Raw genomic sequence first — 21,703 nt, 5'->3', positions numbered from 1 at the left:
AGTATTTCCAGGAACAAGATAAATTCACCCTGATTTGCAGATTGCGAAGCATGAGCAGAATCAGATGCTAGGTCAGCTTTTGAAATTTTGAGTCGGCTTCTTCAGTGGGAGAAGATTCAAGTAAAGGGAAAGAGTTACATAGTAACATAGTTATTCTCATCTTCGCTTTAAATTTCGTCCAAACTGGCTGTCCTCGTCTTCAGAAGCTGATTCTCCCAGAGAAAGACTATCTTCATGATCTAAGATTTTCAAAATATTGTTACTGTTTAATATATTAGGCCATGACATGTTGGTATCTGAAACAATGCCAAAATAAACATAAAATGGACGAAAAATTAACGAAAGTAAAAACAAAAAACTTAGTTAAAAATTACACAAAGCCTAAATATACGTCTCGCAGGCGTACTATACCTTAAAAATGGCTGGACTTACCTTTATAATACAGGTACCATCGGTGAGCTCTCGTCGGTCACTGGGTTGGTTAAAGAGCACGAGGCGCTAACTTCAACCGTTAAAAAGAGAAATAGAATTTAAGATTGTGTGTACGCCTTGCAGGCGTAGATAAGACTGCTAGGGTTAAATATTGTCCTCAGTTTCATTGCCAATCAAAAATAAATATTTTCAATTTTATTTAAAGATTTTTTTTTTTTTTTTTTTTTTTTTTTTTTAAACATACAACAAACAATTAATAATGTTTTTGTTGAAAAATAATTAAAGAGTCGAACAGAACCGTTCGAATAAACATCGTCAATAAAATAATAATAAAATAAAAATATAATATAAAATTATAATAATAAAATAAAAATATAATAATATAATAAAATAATAACAATAAAATAATTTTGGTACCTACTTTATCGCCTGCCAGATAAAATAAAATGTAGTTAAATAAAAGTTAATTGCAGTTGAAAAATATAACGCATTACGCAAGAATATTTCACATTGCTTATCCATGCACCAACAACCGAAATTAGTATTATAATAATTTATAATAGTTAAGAAATACGGGCATCTCAATTAACTGCAGTAAATTCTGTAGTCATAAATTCTTCTCTTTTACTTACTGGCAATGCGGCAGAAAAAATGTTGTGTCAAAAAAAATCTCCATAGACAAATCAGAAGCAATCAGGAAGCGATGCAGTCAACAACTCTACCAAATATGGCGGCTCCGTCTAACGACGCCGGGAACTTGGTGGAGGAATTCGAGGAATCCTTTCAGGTAACTAACACTTTTTCTCATCTCAAAATCTTGTTTATAGTTTGAAGCTACTATTTATCGAAAATCTGTCTTTTTTTGAGTCGTCTCGACCGTATGCCGCGTCTTTGAACATGTGACATTTTCTTTGTTGATGTCGTCTGCTATCGATCTGTTTGTTGCCGTGCATTTTCAAACATACAAGACGATAGTTGATGTAACCGAGTGAACGATTGCTTAAGGTTTCCACTGCGTTGTGGCGGGTACAATTTCTCTGTTAGATAAGTCCTCCATCATTGCTCAAGCGTCACTTTACCATTATAATGATGGTGGCGTCATGATTTCAAATATTGTCAGGATATTCGTAACCGAATGTTTGTTTATGTTTTTTTAAATATGTTGGAATGTTTGTTGGAAGAAATTGCGGTAAAATTTCGATCGCGCTGGCCTCGCTTATTATGAATATTTTTTAGATAAAACCTTTAGATTCACCTTAATTACTGTACGACACAACTTTTAACCTTCGGGGAGGTGGAAAATATTGCAATAAAAATTTCAATTACGTAAAATTAAAATTAGCTTTCGTATTGTGAAACGAGACCGTCCATTTTCAAACTTTACTGTCAAACGTCATTTTGTTTTGTTGGTATTTCTGTTACTATGGGGCGAAACGAACGGCTAGAAGTGGCTAGATACATAACCGCGCGGGCGTTTTTTTTAATATTAAAAAATTCCGTCAAATTAGTATTTACCTAATATGCATGCATTGTGTGCGTTGTGATTGAATTTTATTAGCTGGATTTTATTTTTTTACGTTCAAATTTTATTTAAGTAAACTATTTCTGCGATGTTGAGCGGCTACGCTAAGTTTTTGTAACATGGTTTATGATGAAAAAGAAAATGCCCCTTTATACCGCCTGCTCGCGTCAATGCAAGAAAAACATCCCAGTTTTCAATTAGTTTAGCGGCTACGCTAGGTTTGTGTAACATGGTTTGTGATTCAAAAGAAAGTGTCCCTTTTATACCGCCTGCTCGCGTCAAGGCAAGAAAAACATCCCAGTTTTCAATTAGTTTAGCGGCTACGCTAGGTTTGTGTAACATGGTTTTTGAGATATATATATATATATCTATATAAAATATATATCTATATATATATATATATAAAACTACAACAAACCTAGCGTAGCCGCTAAACTATTTTAAAACTGGGATGTTTTTTTTGCCTTGACGCGAGCAGGCGGTATAAAAGGGACACTTTTTTTGAATCACAAACCATGTTACACAAACCTAGCGTAGCCGCTAAACTAATTGAAAACTGGGATGTTTTTCTTGCCTTGACGCGAGCAGGCGCTATAAAAGGGGCACTTTTTTTTGTATTACAAACTTAGCGTAGCCGCTCAACATCGCAGATATAGTTTACTTAAATAAAATTTGAACGTAAAAAAATAAAATCCAGCTAATAAATTTCAATCACAACGCACATAATGCATGCATATTAGGTAAATACTAATTTGACGGAATTTTTTAACATTAAAAAAACGCCCGCGCGATTGTCTCTAGCTACTTCTAGCCGTTCGTTTTGTCCTATAGTAACAGAAATACCAACAAAACAAAATGACATTTGACAATAAACAAATAAAAGTTTGAAAATGGACGGTCTCGTTTCACAAAACGAAAGCTGATTTTAGTTTTACGTAATTGAAATTTTTATTGCAACATTTTCCACCTCCCCGAAGGTTAAAAGTTTTGTCGTACAGTAATTAAGGTGAATCTAAAGGTTTTATCTAAAAAATATTCATAATAAGCGAGGCCAGCGCGATCGAAATTTTACCGAAATTGCCACCATGTCCACCTGTAGTATTACGTTGTGTAACGTATGTTATGTCAGTAAATAAATAAATTACTCCTATTCGCAATTACGCTATTCTTTCAATGTCTTATCTTTGAACATGTGACATTTTCGTGGTAATTATTTCCCTAAACTCCGCACTTTTAGGCACAGATTATGGAAATTACACATTGTTCCACTTTGATTGTATATAAATGGAATTACAATGCATCTTTCACCACATATCCCGACGTAAATCGTGGTTTCTTGTAGTAATTCAGTTAAAACGAAGTGTAATTTCCATAATCGGTGCTTATTAAAAGTGTGAATTAAATCGGCACCAAAACTCGGATTTATTGCGCCTAAACTGCGCCAACAGAGCGTTGGAAATGTTCATTCTAACACGTTTTTGGTCTAACGTTATCAAACGCGGCACCTAACGCGCGGACAACTTTCTCATGTCTAAATCTTGATTTAATATGTGACAGACACGTTCTTTGGACATTTTCATAACCTCTGCTATCTCTCTCACTTTAATTCGGCGGTCGTCTAACACTATTTGGTGAAGTTTAGCAATGTTATCGTCAGTTTTTGGACGTCCCGAACGTTCATCGTCTCCCAAGCTCTTACGGCCACGTTTAAATTTAGCTGCCCAAAATTTCACTGTGTTAAATGATGGTGCAGAGTCCCCGTACACAGAGTCCAACTCATCTTTGATTTGCGTAGGCGTCTTGCCTTTCAAAAACAAAAATCTAATAACATCTCGCTACTCAATTTTTTCCATTTTCACAAAAACACACACATCGACTCATTCAAACGACTGTCAACTAAAAACTGCACGTACAAAATGGCCAAAACTTTGGTGAGTAACTGTCAAAAGATGCATAACTACATTCACTAGCTTTTATTGACGAGGTCGGAAACTTTTCAGACCACCCTCGTTAATATGTATATTTACCATATTATTCAATTAAGGCGATGCACTACGTCGTGTAATATTTTAAATCGAGCCGCCATCAATAACACTCCTTACGTAGATGGCGATAAAGCTTAAATTCCCGCTTAACACCATCCAGCTGTTTTGATTTAGGCGAGAAAAAAACATGGCCAAAAAGTGCCTTCTTATTTTTTTTTTGGATGTTCAGGTATAAATATTTAAATGTTTTCCGATCATTTTATAAATAACTTAATTTGCCAAATTATACAGTAAAACTATAACCGAAAATGGGTTCGTAAGTAGGAGATTTTGAACTTTAAAGCAGTTTTCGTAGGCCTTATAAATTTCTTTTTTCTGGGCTTATAAAAAGACTTACAGATGTAAAAAATACTCGATTATTTCAAAGGCCAAGATGTATTCTACTCGCAGTATTTAATTAAAGCATCTGAAACATTTCTAGGCGACCAAATTTTCAAACCAAAAACACATGATTTTGCATTACTACGTAGTGCATCGCCTTAATATCATTTCCCAAAATATTAATATGGAAACGTATGAACATTGCTTACTGCGATTTTGCTTACAGCCAATGAATCCACCTATATTTGAGGACAATGCAATATTCCGGGAGCATAGAATAAAGAAAAACACAAGAAGTTCCTTGTAGGCAGTGTTGCCAACTCAACTACTTCAAAATATGCTAGAGTGATGGGAAAAATATGCCAGAAATATGCTAAATTCCTTTAAAAAATGCCAAAAAAAGCTAACATAAATTTAATTTAGAAATAAAATCAGTGAAATAAAATATCAATATCTTCATCTTCTTCTTCTTCATTAACAGCAGCTGATGTGGAAGGCTAAGAGACGGAGTCGTAACTTTCCTTGGTCCCAATGCAGCGTAGTACTTCGTCAGGAACAGTGTAAGAATAACAGCACTTTCCTGCTCTCTTTAGGCCAAATCTCACGTACAAAATGGGTTCTCACCGCCAAACGATTTCGGAGTTTTGTTTTGACCAAACTCATTTGGCTAAATACATGTTCAATGTCCGCATTTGAATGCGGCAATGTTAAAATAGACATTGCAAACTGACATAAATCACCGAAGGGGTTATTATTAGCTGCATCTTTATATTGCATGACTTCATTCCAAAACTCTACAGTGGAAGTCAAGGATTCCCATTTAACGTGAACTATGTTTCTCCATTGAGACACCAGTTTTTCAATCAATATCATTTTTGTTAGTTAAAAAATCGGTTTATACTATTTTAATTTTTCTCTAAAAATAAGCCAAATAAATATGCTATTTGCTAAAAGCATAATAGTTATGCTAAACATGGAGTAATTATGCCAAATTTAGCATATAATATGCTAACTTGGCAACACTGCTTGTAGGCGTGTTTCGTGATCCAAATATTTGCCTAATCGAGGCTTAAATTTCCAATTCAAAACTGTGTTAGATATACATTGGCCTTTTGCATTCTTCAACGCAAATATACATATTTTTAATGAAATCTTTTTTATATTTTTTTCAGTCATGCCTGAATGTCCTGACCAAGCAGGAGGCTGGACCTTGCGTGGAAAAAGAGGAGGTTAAAGTTGAAGTGGAAAGGTATTATTATTAGCTCATATTTCAATTTGGGAGGCAGGTATGGGTACCGTCGCCCCGGGAACCATTTATTGAATAACCCACACCTCTGCCATAGGTCACTCAAAGTGGCAAGCTACGGCAGGTGGCAGGGTTTCACGGGGTGAGGTTTGTCCGGGTCTTGGTGACAGATGCGTCTGCCCACCAACTGCGTGGGAGACCTTTTGACCTCTCCAGCAAGACTCTCTCGAAACATCGACTTGCTCCGCAGTGGGAGGGATAGAATCATACTTCCGTCACTCCTGGACACACTGACCCCCAGATGCCTATCAGCTCTTCATATCTTTTCTTTCCCAGAACTTTCGACATCTCCAAAGATGACATAGACCGGGCCTCCTGTGCGGAGTCAATGTAAAAAAATCTACTGAATGATAATCGCATATTGCTGGGATCATCAAAAGACCAAATGTAATAATGTACTTAATCATGAAAGCCTTTCTTGATATAACTCTCTAAAAAATATAGAAAACATACACTGAGACGATTTACAAAAATACCAGGTGGGTTGAAATACGAGCCATATGAAATTAGACTCATGAAGCTAAGATAACCAACCTTAAAAAAAAGAAGAACGAGGGGTGACTTGATTGAGACTTTCAAAATTTTATCTGGACATTAAGGTTGCTCTGGTATTCAAGAAATCTTCCCCACTAACACAAATGTAAATCTTCGTGGACACCCTTTGCAGCCAATCCTGAGAAATACTTCCTTGCAAATAGGGTTGTGGAAGCATGGAATTAACTTCCACTACATGTCATCCATTCTACTAACATAGAGCAGTGGAAGCATGGAACTAACTTCCAGAACATGTCATCCATTCTACTAACATAGAGTATTAGAAGCATGGAATTAAAATCCACAACATGTCATCCATTCTGCCAACATAGAGTAGTGGAGGCATGGAACTAACTTCCACAACATATCATCCATTCTACTAACATAGATTAGTGGAAGCATGGAATTAACATCCACAACATGTCATCAATTCTACTAATATAGAGTAGTGGAAGCATGGAACAAACTTCCACAACATGTCATCCATTCCACTAACATAGAGTAGTGGAAGCATGGAACTAACTTCCCATCCATTCTACTAATATTGAGTAGTGGAAGCATGCAACTAACTTCCACAACATGTCATCCATGCTATGTACTAATATAAATCTATTTAAATATCCATTGGATTCTCATTTGGAGAGAAGAAATGATTGACTTATTGTGAAATTAATGAGTGCATCAGCAGAATATAGAGTAACTTATTGTGAATCTTATTTCAATTCAGTTGAGTTGATCTAAATTCTTGGGGCACCACACTCCTTGCCTCATTCACATTCATACATCTTCTCATACATACTCTTCTATTATTCTGTCTCTTTACATGGCCCGACTCAAGTATGTAGTTCACTTGATTTACTTTTATTGACTTACACTCCTTTGTTCATTCGCTTTACATGCCCACATCATCTGAGCATTCCTTTCTTAATCTTCATTCTTTGCGAATCTCGTGGTTTTACCCCACATACGCCTCAAGGATCTCATTTCCACAGCATTCAGTCGACTTTCGTCCTTCCTCTGCCAATTCCATTAATATCGATATTAACATTCCAGGTTCATAGAGCTGGCCCGTCAGATGGAGGCGTTCTTCCTGCAGAAGCGCTTCCTCCTGTCGGCGCTGAAGCCCGAGCTGCTGGTGAAGGAGGACAACAATGAGCTGCGGCTCGAGCTGGCCCGGAAGGACGAGCTCCTGAAGCGCCACTACGAGAAGATCGCCGTCTGGCAGAATCTCCTGGCCGACCTGCAGGTGAGTGTCCTTAAGAAAAAACTTCAGTAGAATCCAAATTAGTACATTTTATGACCGTGGAAAAAATGTTAATTCCGAGTACCTATGTTGTGACACTTGTTATGGTTTATGATTGTTTACTGTTGATCTTCTAAAACCTTCAATGGGATGCTGACACAGAGTAAGGAATAGATCCTGCCCATAAGGGCGAGGGGTACAAGCCAAGTGGCACGAAGCAGGGAGAGTTTAGTGGGCGTCTCCCTATTAGTGATTTATCTATAAAGGAATCTGACAGTATACAAGCACCTCACACTGTAATATCACCATTTAATGCGTGAAAGTAAAATCTGCTTATGAATTGACAATGGCGCGAAAATCGCTGGCTGCGTTTGATTGATCTTTGTAACAAATTGGTGTACATTATGAATACCAAAAAATATACTTTAGATAAATTGAAGGTTTTCCTATCGTTTCGCTTGAGTAGAATACAAATAAAATAATAAATTACTCAATAAAAAATATAAATGTAAACTACTAAAAATAATATTTTTTCAATAGAAATGTATGAACGACTTAAAAAAAAAAACAATATTATAGCTAAGATTATCTGTGACAGTTTCACTTGATTAACTTTTTTGCTTTTTTATAAAATTATTTATGTACAAAATAAATAAAAACCAGTTTTGTGCTTGAAATCGAACGTTTCTAGACTCCGTTTGTCAAGCGATTTTAATGCCTATTACCTACAATATAAGGTATACCAAGAATATACACATTTTTGGCTTGTAGCTTCCTCTTAACTACATATGTATTTATGTTCGTGCTTGTTTCCAAAATTTAATATTTTTACAAATGTCTTATAATTTACCCACCGCACTAGTTAGTTAGTTCAAAAACACACATTCAAATCCTGTGTAGACAAGTCCCACATTTATTATAACCTGTTGTATGCTCGGAAATTCCAAGCTTTTTTGAAAAAAACCGCGCGCAAATTACTCTCCTGCCTTTTGGTCAAACATCCGTTTAAAAACAAAGAAATTGTTTATTTTGCGATTGTTTTCTGTTTATCAGATAATGTATCTTATTATTCATATATATTACATGATAATATTGTTACAAGTTTTCCCAGAATAGCTAACTTTAACAAAAAAAATGTGTAAAAATTTTCCCATTCGGCAAACAAATGTAAAAAAAATATATTCATAAGAAAATTAACTGATTTTTTTATTTCTACACAAACCTGAATAGACACCCCTCGTGAAAAAAATAATCCAAAGGTTTTTTCGAAGAAGTAATGCCATTGACACTTCTTTGAAAATGTAAAATATTTTCATTTATTCAAAAAAAAAATCAAACGTCAAGTGTCCACTTAAAATTTTTTTGTGTCGTATTTTATAAGTATATGATAACAATTCTTCCAGATTTCGGTAGTTTATACAACTGTTGTTACTAATAATATTATTTTGTACAAGAAACCTGTAAATAAATAATGCTAATAATAAAACTATTCATTAGGACGTAAAAATTTTGACATTTCTTACGAAGTAAATTTTCATCACTTTTCTTGGGTGAAATATTATAAAAATTACATCAAAATAATGTAGATAAAACTATCTTTCTGATGATACCTCAAATCTATTATGTCCACAATCAATTTATATCAAAAATAATGAAAGAAGTAAGAGTTTACCTTAGAAGAATTCGCGATCTTTTTGCATTGCTCTGAATTCGGTTGCGGACAATGGCGGCCAGCCCATGTATACAGATGTGTTTGAAAGAACAGGGTGACAAAAAAATCATGACTCGGGGAATAAAAATAAAATTTTCTAATATTTTTTTTATTAATATTTATTTATTTATTTAAATGCGTTTTTTAAATTCAGATACTGTGTGGTTCAAAAATAAATAAGAAAAAAATTTCATCATATTTATTTCAGTTTTAGAACAGGTACATGAAACACGTTTTTTTAATCTTTGGTCGAGAGACTGCGAAAAAAATCATTTTTCACATACATAAATTTATTATTATAATATTCAAATTTTTAGACACTGTTTCTGTCCTCCTCAAAAGTGGAAGATACAATGAATGGAAACGAAAATTCAAACAATGCAAAGATGCACAATGCACTTGTTTCAGTAAACATTTTTATTCAAATAATGCACAAATACACCCATTCAATAAATAATTAAAACCATAAATAACAACAACCAGTACCAAATTACAATCACAGATAACAAAATCCAAGTAACAAATGATAACACACATTCAACAAATAACCAAAACCATAAACAACAACACATAAGAAGACGTCATATGGAGATGTAGCGACTGTCGGAGGGAACACGTCGGGTGATGGGCCAGGCTGTAGGACGGCATAATGCTCACGCTGACCCGTGAAGGTGGAGAAATCCTCGGACCAGGTGAAGGTCTGCTCCTCTGGATTCTCCTCCTCCCCCTCCTCCAAAGGCTCCAACTCATCCTCCATCCATAACATCCATTTCCACCATTGACGGAAGTTCTACATCACCGGCGAGGGATTCATCCTCGCTATCAGTGAATCCGTAGAACTCCGCAACGACGTGGTCGGTTTCCTATAGACAGAAAGAAAAGAAAAAAAATCAATACGCGAATAAATATTTTATACCTAAACAAAAAAAAAGTTTGTTAGTACTTTTTTGCACACCCTATATAACTGATCTAATTTTGTGATATTTATTACCATTTTTATAAATAAAAAATAATATTTCTAATAAATATTATTAGAAATAAATATTTCTAATAAATCATGTATTTTGTAAGAACCCTGTAGCTCCCATACAAAATTTGAATTTGTAAAAATCGTTCATATTTGCGCGCGCAGATCGAAGTGCGTTTTACGCAGGCGCGGATATGATTTCAAGATGGCCTCTCACACATACATATAAACAGTTCACGTGTATTTGTGCAGGTTTCCGATGTCTCGTATTTATTTAATTAAAAAATATTAACTAAATATTGACGAAACTAGGGCTTTTATACACAATCTCAGTAGTTTTCTTTACATAATAATGTACAATCCTTATAAGATTAGGCAATATTTACGTGAATATTGATGGAGAAACGTCAAAAAATTTCTCGGACACTTTTTTAGCGCGGAGGACATTAGAATATTATTTTTTGTAAAATATTAACTAAATATGGACAAATCAAAGGCTGTGATATATGTTCTCAATTGATTTATCTGCAAAATGAGATACGAAACAAAGCAAATCACACAATATATGATGGAACATAGCTAGAAATAAAACGAACATTTTTATCACGAAGACATGGCGTATACTTTGACGTAATATTTTGTCGGTTATTTTGAGTTTTCGTATTTTAAATTTACCGAAACACATGCCGTGAACAATAAACTATGTATAAAAAAAACATTACTTACGTTTTATTGATAAATTACTTCGTTTTGGCACTTTAAAATAGAACCGCGATGTTTCACTTTGACCTGCTTTGACCGTTATTTTTGGTTGAGTTGGCATCCCACAGAAAAATTTAAAATTAGATGTGGAAGAAGCTTCAAGTGTTTCTGAAATATGATGCGTAAAGAACGAGAATAGCTCAAGCGATTAAGACCTTGTTCTCCATACAAATTCTTTGTACATTAGGGTTAAAATCGCATATAAATTTTTTTTTTTTTTTTTTTTTTTTAAATTTGTATGGGCCGCGCATATGCGGGCCCGGCATACGAGGTGTTAATGAACTTTATCACCTTTCTGCGCAGGTTCTGGTTATTTTAATGTGTGCTCTTCGGCTTTCAACGTACGACGGATGTCGTAGATTATTCAAAACATTCTCGTACCCTCACCGTGCCAAAATAACGTCACATTATTGGTCGCCAGCTTGCCAAAATGATAACCAGATGTGGCAGGGTGAGTATGTGTGTATGAGAGCTATGCTTATTTGTAATTAACGGTGGCTGCCCGAACCGTAAATTGTGTTCAGGAGATGGGAGATTGAAACGAGTGACTGCACAATTAATTTAGTTTATTCGTGAGGACGAATATTACAATTTTACAGAACGCGGAGACGGTGGCAGAAAGAGTAGAGAGAGTGGCGGTAGGATCGAAGGTTGAAACAGGAATGGAGATTTCTCTTCTCCAGCTCGCTTGCGTCTAGCAGCGGATTAATTCACGATAGTACTGCCACATGTGGGAGGAAATAAAGTAGTCCCACACAGATTTCATTTTAGGGCAAATCTATTAATTTGAATGTGTTTGAATTTGAATAAAGCAAATATACCCTGGTTGAATATGATTTAAGATTTTCACGGTCAAAAGTGTTTTTATTATAATTATGTGCAGAGCAGGCAGCATTCTGCTGATGCGCTCATATCTGATTTGACAACAAGTTTGCCAGTAATTGAGTTGTTTTAAGTTGAACTAAGTCCTTTCTTCTCTCCAAATGTGAATCCAATAGAGCTTTGAATTGATTTATATTTGTTGCATCGATGACATGTTGTGGGAGTTTGTTCCAAGCATCCACTACTCTATTTGCAAGGAAGTGTTTTCTAGGATTAGATGCAAAAGGCGTTTTGGTAATAGTGTCCGCGGAGATTTATATTTTTATTAGTAGTGAAGATTTGTTGGACGCTAGGGCAACTGTAATGTCCAGATAAAAGTCTCGATCATGTCACCCCTTTCTCTTCTTTCTTGTAAGGTTGGTAATCTTAGTTCCTTGAGTCTATCTTCGTATCGTAGATCTTTCAGAGCTCTTGGTATTTTGTCTCTGTACTCTCTCTAACAGATTTATATTTTTGTTATTTGTTTTTGGGGTGTTATGCCGGGTTGCGCTAACTCCTTCTTTAGCCAACGTTTACGGACAACGTTACAGTGGCAGATGTCATCAGAGCAGATGATACGAGCACTGACGGTTCCATGATAACTCAACAAAGTGACTATTCAACACACTTTTAAAAAGTGATATAAAGTCATTAAAAACGATGAAATTTTTTTTTTTTAATCCATTGGCCTCAAACGACGCCGTCCCGGCGTGTGTACGGCGATGTGTCTTAAAATCAAACGACGCCGTCCCGGCGGGTCTGATGTCTGTCGGCTTAAAAACGAAAAAGGGATACATTATTGACATCTGTGTTTAAAATTTTAAATGCCAATTGCTCTGTAGATAATTAAGCATTTATTTCGTTGTAATTGGCAGGACTCCGTTAGTACAATTTTTTCCTGATATTTACGATTGAAATTTTGTTATATTTCAGCTTCATTGAATTTTTTCAAAATGGCATGTGTTTCGGGAATTGACAAGCTTAACAAGCAAAACGAATGGTGAGCGGCTAACAAGAGCTCAAATGGCAAAAAATATATATTATGGTAATAAGTATGATTAATGTACAACTATTCTTAATCCAATTATAAAAAATTAAGAAATATATTTTTTTTAATAAATTTTTTTTTCATATCCTCGTTTAATCATATTTTTATTATTTTTTAAAACAATACATATATTTTTTACGTACCTTGATTCAATGCACAGGTAAATTAAAAAAGATTGTTTCGTTTGCACTTTTAGTTTAAAAGTTATGAAAGATTTAGTACACCACTGTACTTAAAACTTTTGGTACAAAATTAATTCGGATGTGAAGGACAATTTTTTAGCCAAACAATTCGGATGCCAATGGGTTAACCTGACCTAACCTAGCCTACTTAACCCAGTTAATAAAGTTTTTGTTTCATCACTTTCCATGACTTTATATAACTTTAAAGATGTGATGAATTATCATTTTGATGATTTATCCCGTCACCATCCATCACTGACACCCGACGTTTGGGAGCAGTTGGTAGTCTTGTTGGAGTTTTGGGATTTCTTACGAATTTAAAATAAAATACTTGTACTGCGTAAATTATTATGCACTTATTTTTGGTTCAGTAAAATCAACGTGTCTCCCTTTCCAGGGCTACGCCAAGTGCGGTGGCCAGACCGGCGCCAGCACCCCGGCCACCGTCGGCGTGGCGTCCCCCTCGCCGGTGCCCCAGCAGCAGGTGGCGGCCCTGCAGCAGCAGATGCAGCCTCACAACAACGCCATGCAGGTGGGTCACTAGTCTGACGTGTGCCATGACGAGTGGAAAGGGAACTGAAAGCACAAAAAATGCATTATTTAATTGCGTATCGGCATATATAAAAAATGTTAAAATGCGTGGTCATTTTGCTGCCTAATGATGTATTTTAAAACATTAAAAACAATAGTATTTTTTCATCATACGTCGCCTAGCCGGTCACGTACAGACGAGACAAAGCACACATCACGTGATTCGTTGCGATGTGTGATTTAAAAATTATTTTTGTTGGTTTTAAATTGAAAAAAATATATTTTCGGATGGCAAAATTTCATCTACATTTTAAACTCCAAATATGCTCGGGAATCACATGATGATACATCCTGAATATAACTAACTAACTAATCATCACGCCAGTTTTAGCACACACTCCTTGCCTCATTCACATTCATACATACTCTTCTATTGTTCTGACTCTTGACATGGCCCGACTCAAGTATCTGATTCACTTGATCGTGCCATGTCTTCCTCGGGCGTCCCCGACTTCTGCTACCATTCACATTTGCATCGTATAATATTCTCCTTACACTCCTTTCTTCGCTCATTCGCTCTACATGCCCAAACCATCTAAGCGTCCCTTTCTTGATCTTACTCATTACGCTTACATCAGCCTTGCACTCTTTGCGGATCTCCACATTCCTCACACGATCATACATGGTGATCTCATTTCAACAGCATTTAATCTACTTTCATCCTTTCTTTGCCAGTTCCATGCCTCACTTCCATACATCATCTAACTTCGCTTCTTTGGACAATTTTTTGTTAGCGCCGACGGCGTTCAGTCCTCCATTAATGGAGTCACCTGCATTTATCCTTCTTTCAATATCTCTGTCAGCCTTCCCATCTCTCTAGAACATACTTCCTAAATACACAAACTCATCCACCTGCTCCAAGTATTCCTCATTCACAACTATATTGCACACTGTTTTCGTACTCTCTCTTTCAAACACCATTACTTTAGATTTACTTACATTCATCATTAACTCATTCTTCATGCATACTTTGTATATTGTTTGTTTATATGACGATTTCGAATCAAAACATTTTTACGAAAGCATATTAGGACGGTCGTCGATGACTTCATACAATCTCTCTTTGGGAATACTATACTTACCAAAATGTTTACAATAGGTGCAGTTTGTATTTAATTCTCTTCTCATAAGTCATGGGAAGAATGTGTAATACAAAGTTGCATGGCATCCCATATTCTCTGCCTATCTCTGTGGAGAAAGGCTAAAAATGAACAAACACAATTATTTAGCAGTATACTTTAAAATAAATAACAATGATACCATAATCTTTTTAATACAGGGTTTTCCAATAAGAGGTGTTATTTTGAATATCCCGCTATTTCGGTAGATGTTACTTTTGAAGCTGTCATTTTTCGACATTTGACAAGTAGAAACTACGCCATTAATAAAAACAGAACGATACACGCTTCAACAACGCATTGAAATTATTAAAATTCACTTGAGTGAATCAAATGCAAATCATCTTGAGTGATGAGGCCCATTTCCACCTCGGTGGCTTCGTCAACAAGCAAAATTGTCGCATCTGGGGCTCGGAAAACCCAAGAGTCATTCTTGAAAAGCCTCTCTATCCTCAACGTGTAACTGTTTGGTGCGGTTTATGGTCCGGCGTAATTGGACCTTACTTTTTCGAAAATGAGGCTGGAGCAACAGTTACGGTGAATGGATTGCGCTATCGAGAGATGATTAATGATTTTTTATGGCCGGAATTGGATGGTATTGATCTGGACAACGTTTACTTTCGACAAGACTGCGCTACGTGCCACACAAGCAACGAAACCATTGATCTTTTACGATCGGATATCATAATAACACCTCTTATTGGAAAACCGTGTATATAAAAATTTTGCCTGCGTTTATTTGTGCTCACAAATCTCGTAAAGTAGTCGACCGATATCGTTGAATTAAAGTCGATGTAAATGAAAGCACCACTTGTAGGATCCGAGCCGGCCGTAGAAGTAGCAGCTTGCCACACAAAACTACATATTGATAGGTGGGTCAAATCCCAGCACCGCAAAGAATGGGAGAGGGCATCTGGAACGAGACAATCCAAAGCACTCATGAAAGGACCAGACCCTAGACGAACCAAGAAACTACTCGATATGGACAGAAACTCACTGAGGGAACTGGTAGGACTACTAACGGGACACTGCCATCTCAGGAGACACATGCAGATATTGGGAGTGGAAAACACCAATAGATGCAGGAAATGTGAAGAGGATGAAGAGACTCCAATTCACCGATGGTGCCAATGTCCTGCCCTGGTGGGAACTAGGCGCAGATACCTGGGGAGACTTACAGTAGAACCAGAATAAAATAATAATAAATAAATAAAAACCAGTTTTGTGCTTGAAATCGAACGTTTCTAGACTCCGTTTGTCAAGTGATTTTAATGCCTTTTACCTACAATATAAGGTATACCAAGAATATACTCATTTTTGGCTTGTAGCTTCCTCTTAACCACTCAGAACATTAGAACGTCAAAAGACGTAAATATGATAATAGCGGTCAAGACATTAGAACGTCTTTTCACGTAAACGCGCGAGATTTTACAAAAATCGATTTATTTCCATCACTAGTATACGGATTGCCATGATTTAAAAAACAGAGTATCGATAATGAATAACGCTACGCGTCTGTATTCAACAATATCTATGGAAAGTAGAAATGCATTATCTAAGCCGATTGAATCTGTCATCTTGTTCGTTCATAATTTATTGCGTTTCTAAATAATTTATTAAAAATATTTTAGTTTGGACGGTTAATATTTTGAGGTGACTAATAGTTTTTAATTATATTTCTTCAATATATAAAGTGTTATTTCTTTATGATACTCAGAAAAAAGTACATTTTTCACGGCTTTGAAATAATTGTAAGCGATTCTTACATATTTTTGACGTTTTCATAAAATATATATTTAGAAACGCAAATATTTACTTATAATAACACAATGCGATAGTCGATTTCATAATCTTTCCAAAACATTTTTTAGAATGAGGCTACGTTTCCCAAGACGTGAGTTATGATGCTTTTAGCAAAACTCGTAAATAACACAAAAATTATCACGTTTTGACAATTCTCAAAGGAACACATAGTATATAAATGTCTTTGTCTGAGAGGTTAATGGTGTTCTTCAATACCGCTAAGACCGTGGTTAAAATCTACTGTTTTCAGTTGTTTAATTAACAGTTATTAAAATTTGGAACAGAGGTTAACCACATGCAGTATTGTCTACTACTGTCAGTATTGCCTTGGTGAAAGACCACCATTCCGAATCAAAACTTTAGCCGTGTTTGGTGAACAGATCGAAATACTCGGGTTTTTTTCAACCTTCCTTTTCACAAACTCATCTCTTTTATGGTTTTAGTTACATCGCGGATTAAAAACCATGGCCTTAGAACCACTCTAAAAAAGAGAGAATGGAAAGTTTTAAACCTTAACAATACTGACAGTATCATGCTTAAATTCCTTCCCAATGTGTTTTAACTCTGATTTTTATACTAACCTCACTTTACAGTCGACAGAGGTTAAGTAAGTACTCTACTTAAATGTTACATTGACTGTATTTTATGTATTGTTGGTATATAGTGTTCGGCACCGTCCGCTTCAGGAGCAACTCTATGCTAGTGTCTCTCTCTCTCGCAGGGTCAACAACAACAACAGCAGCAGCAACAAGTGGGGCAGCTGCAGCAGCAACAACAGCAACAACAGCAACAGCAGCAACAGCAGATGGCGCAGCTACAGCAGTTGCAACAGCTGCATCAGCAGCAGCACGCCATGCAGCAGGTCAGGGAGCCATTATGACTGTTGGCACTGATGATGATTGTCGCGTAATGACAGTGGTCACTTGTAATGGTGATTGTCTCTCGTAACGACAGTTGTTGTCACACATAACAATGTTCATTGTCTCTCATAATGATGATTATTTCTTGTAATAGTGATTGTCTCTCGTAATGACAGCTATCACACATAATTTCCATTGTATTTCGTAATTATAACTGTCTTTCTTAATGATATTTGTGTCTCGTAATGGTAATTGTCTCTCCATAATGACAGTTGTCACTTCTACTGATGATTGTCTCTCGTAATGACAGTTGTCACACGTAATATTCACTGTCTCTCATAATGAAGGTGGTCGCTCGTAACCACGGTTGTTTCTCGTAATGATTCTTGCAATTTTTAATTATGCTATTGGCTAACTAACGATGACCATTTTTAATTATTAGCTCGTAGCACTATTTTTACAAGCAGCCCTATATTATTATTTTAATCTACATATTGTTTAAGTATAATATTTATTTTTTAGCACTGTTATCAGCACCTTATGTTTTCTCTCTAGACCATTTATCAACACTTTATTATGATTTTTTCTACATGTTTTGGTATCATTCTTGTTTTTTAGCACCGTAATCGTCACCTTTTGTTATGAAACATGCCAACGGCACCACTTAAACATCTAAATAATATGCCGTTTTGTTTTCTTCTTCTTTAGGCTGGTATCAACGATACTTTTACAAAGAGATCAGCATAGCCCCATTTAAATGGTGTCGTTGGCACCATTAATGGCGCTATTGTCCCCGTTATCATGAATCACCAATAACAAGCTTATCACCGATTTTGTTTAAATAAGTGCCGAAGGATCTGTGTTATGAACAATGGTTCAAATGTTATTACCGTAGCTATTACGGAACAAACAATGCTATAACGAACCAGAGTGTTGTAAATAGTGCTATCAGGTTGTTTAGTTGTTATTGCCGTAGCTGTTATCGGAATGCCATGCTATCAAACAATGCTATTACGAATCTAATATGATATAAAAATTGCTTTTGGGTCTTGTATTATTTTTAGCACTCGCTGAATAGATCAACTGATCGAACTGTGATCGATTCAAAAGAAAACGTGATTAACGTGTCGCCTATTTTACATGGATTTTAAGAACTAGTGAGCTTTCGAGAATTATACAAAAAAAGCATGAAATAACAGTAAACTGAATATGAAACAATATTAATTAATCATGTAACAGTAACATAAAATAATATAGAAACTAGAACAGTACTACATATAAGACAAATCAGTAAAACTACATTACAAACGCTACTCTAATTTGTAGGATTCAACAAAGCGCTGGTATAGATTACGCTTTCTACTATAAATGGAGTCAATAAATATATCAATAGTACTCCCAAACTTGTTGCCCAGATCGTGCATCCTATTGGTCAGTGAGTGTGTCTGATGGTGTATGTATTGCAGAAGAATGTTATATTCAGAGATGTGCAAAATGGGTACCCAAAACCATTTGAAATGCAAAATGGAAATGGGTCAAAACTTTTCCATTTGAAAATGCAAAATGCAAAATGGTTTTTAGAAAAGCATTTCAAATGCAAAATGCAAAATACCTATTTTCAAAATGCATTGAAAATGCAAAATGGTTTCTCAGGTCAAACAATCAAAATAATTATAGAATTTTTAAACAATTTTGTCATTTAATAATGGACATCAATGTAGAACAAACATATTACATGATGGTAAATCCAAAAACACCACGACTACGGATTATGAAACCACAAAAAATTTGCGCAGGACTAATGTTGCCAACTTAAAAACATAGAAACTGCTATCTAACATTTAATATTACAGCGTCATGGCCCCATGTTCAGTATTTGAATCAGTATTTTTTGTAATGGTATCACTCAATTGCCAGGGCTCCTACCAGGGAGCAACTTGACAAATGTAAATTATCTCTCATAGCGAGGTTGAGGACCGACTGATATTTGGGGCTTATGAAAAAAAGATGAGTGGAGATAGTAGGAAGAATGTTGCAAAAAAGCATTTAAAATGGAAAATGCATTGAGAAAAGCATTTAAAATGCATAATGGTTTTTAGAAAAGCATTTAAAATGCAAAATGGAAAATACCCATTTTGCATTTTGCATTTCCATTTGAAATGGATTTATTTGAAATAAAGCACATCTCTGGTTATATAGTGGCAACGATGGCAGGACTGTCAATTAAGTTGTTAATGACTCTGTGTAACACAACCAGGTTTTGTATAAGACCTATCAACTCCTAAGTCCCAAACAACTGAATTTGATCATCTGTTATTATTTGGTCAATTTCAACTAAAGTAAGATAAAATTGCACTTAAATCTGATATATGGACACGCTAACAATACACTTGCTTCGGTTAATCTATTCAGTGTGGCTTTGCTAATTTTATCTGTGTTTTCTGATTAATAATGCTATCAATACAAATATTTTTGTACAATATATTTAATTTTTATATTTTTACTAACATTAGTCGATATTATTTTTACAGTGTGGTATTTTTTCTTGTTGTAAATAATTTATACTCAAAAAAATTAATTAAGAATTGATTAAAAAATTTATTATTATACAGGGTTTTCCAATAAGAGGTGTTATTTTGATATTCGATCGTAAAAGATCAATGGTTTCGTTGCTTGTGTGGCACGTAGCGCCGTCTTGTTGAAAGTAAACATTGTCCAGATCAATACCATCCAATTCCGGCCATAAAAAATCATTAATCATCTCTCGATAGCGTAATCCATTCACCGTAACTGTTGCTCCAGCCTCATTTTCGAAAAAGTAAGGTCCAATGACTCTGCCGGACTATAAATCGCACCAGTCACACAATAACTCTTGGGTTTTCCGAGTACAGATGCGACAATTTTGCTTGTTGACGAAGCCACCGAGGTGGAAATGGGCCTCATCATTCAAGATGATTTTTCGATGGAATTTTAATAATTAATAACAGTGGATTTTAATAATTTCCATGCGTTGTTGAAGCGTGTATCGTTCCATTTTTATTAATGGCGTAGTTTCTACTTGTCAAATGTCAAAAAAAAGACAGCATCAAAAGTAACATCTACCGAAATAGCGGGCTATTCAAAATAACACCTCTTATTGGAAAACCCTGTATAATTAAAATCACACTTAAGGCGATGCACCACGTCGTGTAACATTCGGAATCAGGTCACTAACAATAACAGTGCTTACGCAGATGGCGATAAGGTTGAAAAAAGCGTGTTTTATTTTATTTTGTGAAGTTGAGACACAAATATTACAATGTTTTCTGATCATTGTCTCAAAAGGGTGTTCGAAAGTAGGTGATTTTACACTTTTACCTTTCAGTACTTGTTTGCAATGTTTTCGGTGTATTTAAAATGCGCTATATATATCTTATTTTTTAATTTTCAGTAAAAAAAAATACTGTTTTAGAAACTAGATAAAATTATTTTTAAGGTGTACGCATTTAAAATAAACATTCATTTTTCTAAATAATTAAATTTTATTATCAATCGTGAAAAAGGTTGTCAAAAACGCTAACCACATTTTGATTGAGAGAACTCGATATTTTAACAGAATCGTTTTGTTTGGGGAATTTTGTAAGAAAACTGTACCTTCATTTTTAACTCGTTCATATAATAAATACATAATAAGAAATAATTTTTAAAGTTAAACCGATTGTTACGATAGCGGCGCGAAATATGAATTATTAATTTTGGCTATTTTAAGGATTTTATTAATGAATCCAATATAAATATTTGAGGCAAATTATCGAGTTTTTTAAAGGTCAAGGATGTTTTTTGCGCAACATGTGATAATAACCAAAAACATATGATTTAGCATCACTTCGCAGTGCGTCGCCTTGAAATAATTTACTTTCTAATTTTTGCTTTATTTATATTTTGATATCTTTTTTTTTTTTGTATAACTGCTGAAGAGTGTCAATTTCTAAAAGCCAGTGGGATTATGGTACCTTTGGGAATGTTTTGGGGACAGATAGGAGATTGGTTCTTTTTCACCAGGGTGATACTGGAAGTATCTACATATCTCTCCCACTAGAATGAAATCCAAATAAAAAAAATTATCTGCAGTATTTATTTTGTCTCGTAATGGATTATTTTTTTTATATTTGTATATTATGCTTTTTTTTTTTTAATGGATTATTTACGTTTTTTTTCTGATTTGTATTAGTGAGCTTAAATTGTCTTATTTTGTTAATATATTGGAAGTACATACATATTTCTTTTTTATTATTAATAACAACAACAATTTTATCACTAAACATAGCTAAAGCCATTTAAGGAATTGTTTTAATTCTGATTTGATGTGATTGTCTCTTACCAGGGAAATTCTACTCCCTGTAGTTGAAAAATATTGA

The 21,703-nt window shown here is 35.0% G+C and overlaps 1 protein-coding gene across 2 annotated transcripts in view; it reads left to right on the top strand.

Moving 5' to 3' along the window:
• Positions 1–1,129: 1,129 nt before the first annotated feature.
• Positions 1,130–21,703, top strand: part of LOC149414230 (mediator of RNA polymerase II transcription subunit 28-like) — a 41,540-nt gene continuing 20,966 nt past the window's right edge. The window contains exons 1-5 of one of the 2 annotated variants that reach the window (XM_089644259.1): positions 1,130–1,219; positions 5,493–5,569; positions 7,214–7,406; positions 13,332–13,466; positions 17,168–17,308. In XM_089644259.1, coding sequence (XP_089500385.1) covers positions 1,136–1,219; positions 5,493–5,569; positions 7,214–7,406; positions 13,332–13,466; positions 17,168–17,308 — 630 coding nt within the window. In that variant the 5' untranslated portion in view covers positions 1,130–1,135. The remainder of the gene's footprint in view (positions 1,220–5,492; positions 5,570–7,213; positions 7,407–13,331; positions 13,467–17,167; positions 17,309–21,703) is intronic. The other variant, XM_089644260.1, reaches the window with a different exon arrangement.

This window comes from Hesperophylax consimilis, chromosome 20 (assembly GCF_061612785.1).
Source record: "Hesperophylax consimilis isolate HC1 chromosome 20, BYU_Hcon_1.0, whole genome shotgun sequence".
Classification (NCBI taxonomy): Eukaryota; Metazoa; Arthropoda; class Insecta; order Trichoptera; family Limnephilidae; genus Hesperophylax; species Hesperophylax consimilis.
The sequence above is the reverse complement of the archived record's forward strand: the minus strand, read 5'-3'. Positions and strand labels throughout refer to the sequence as shown.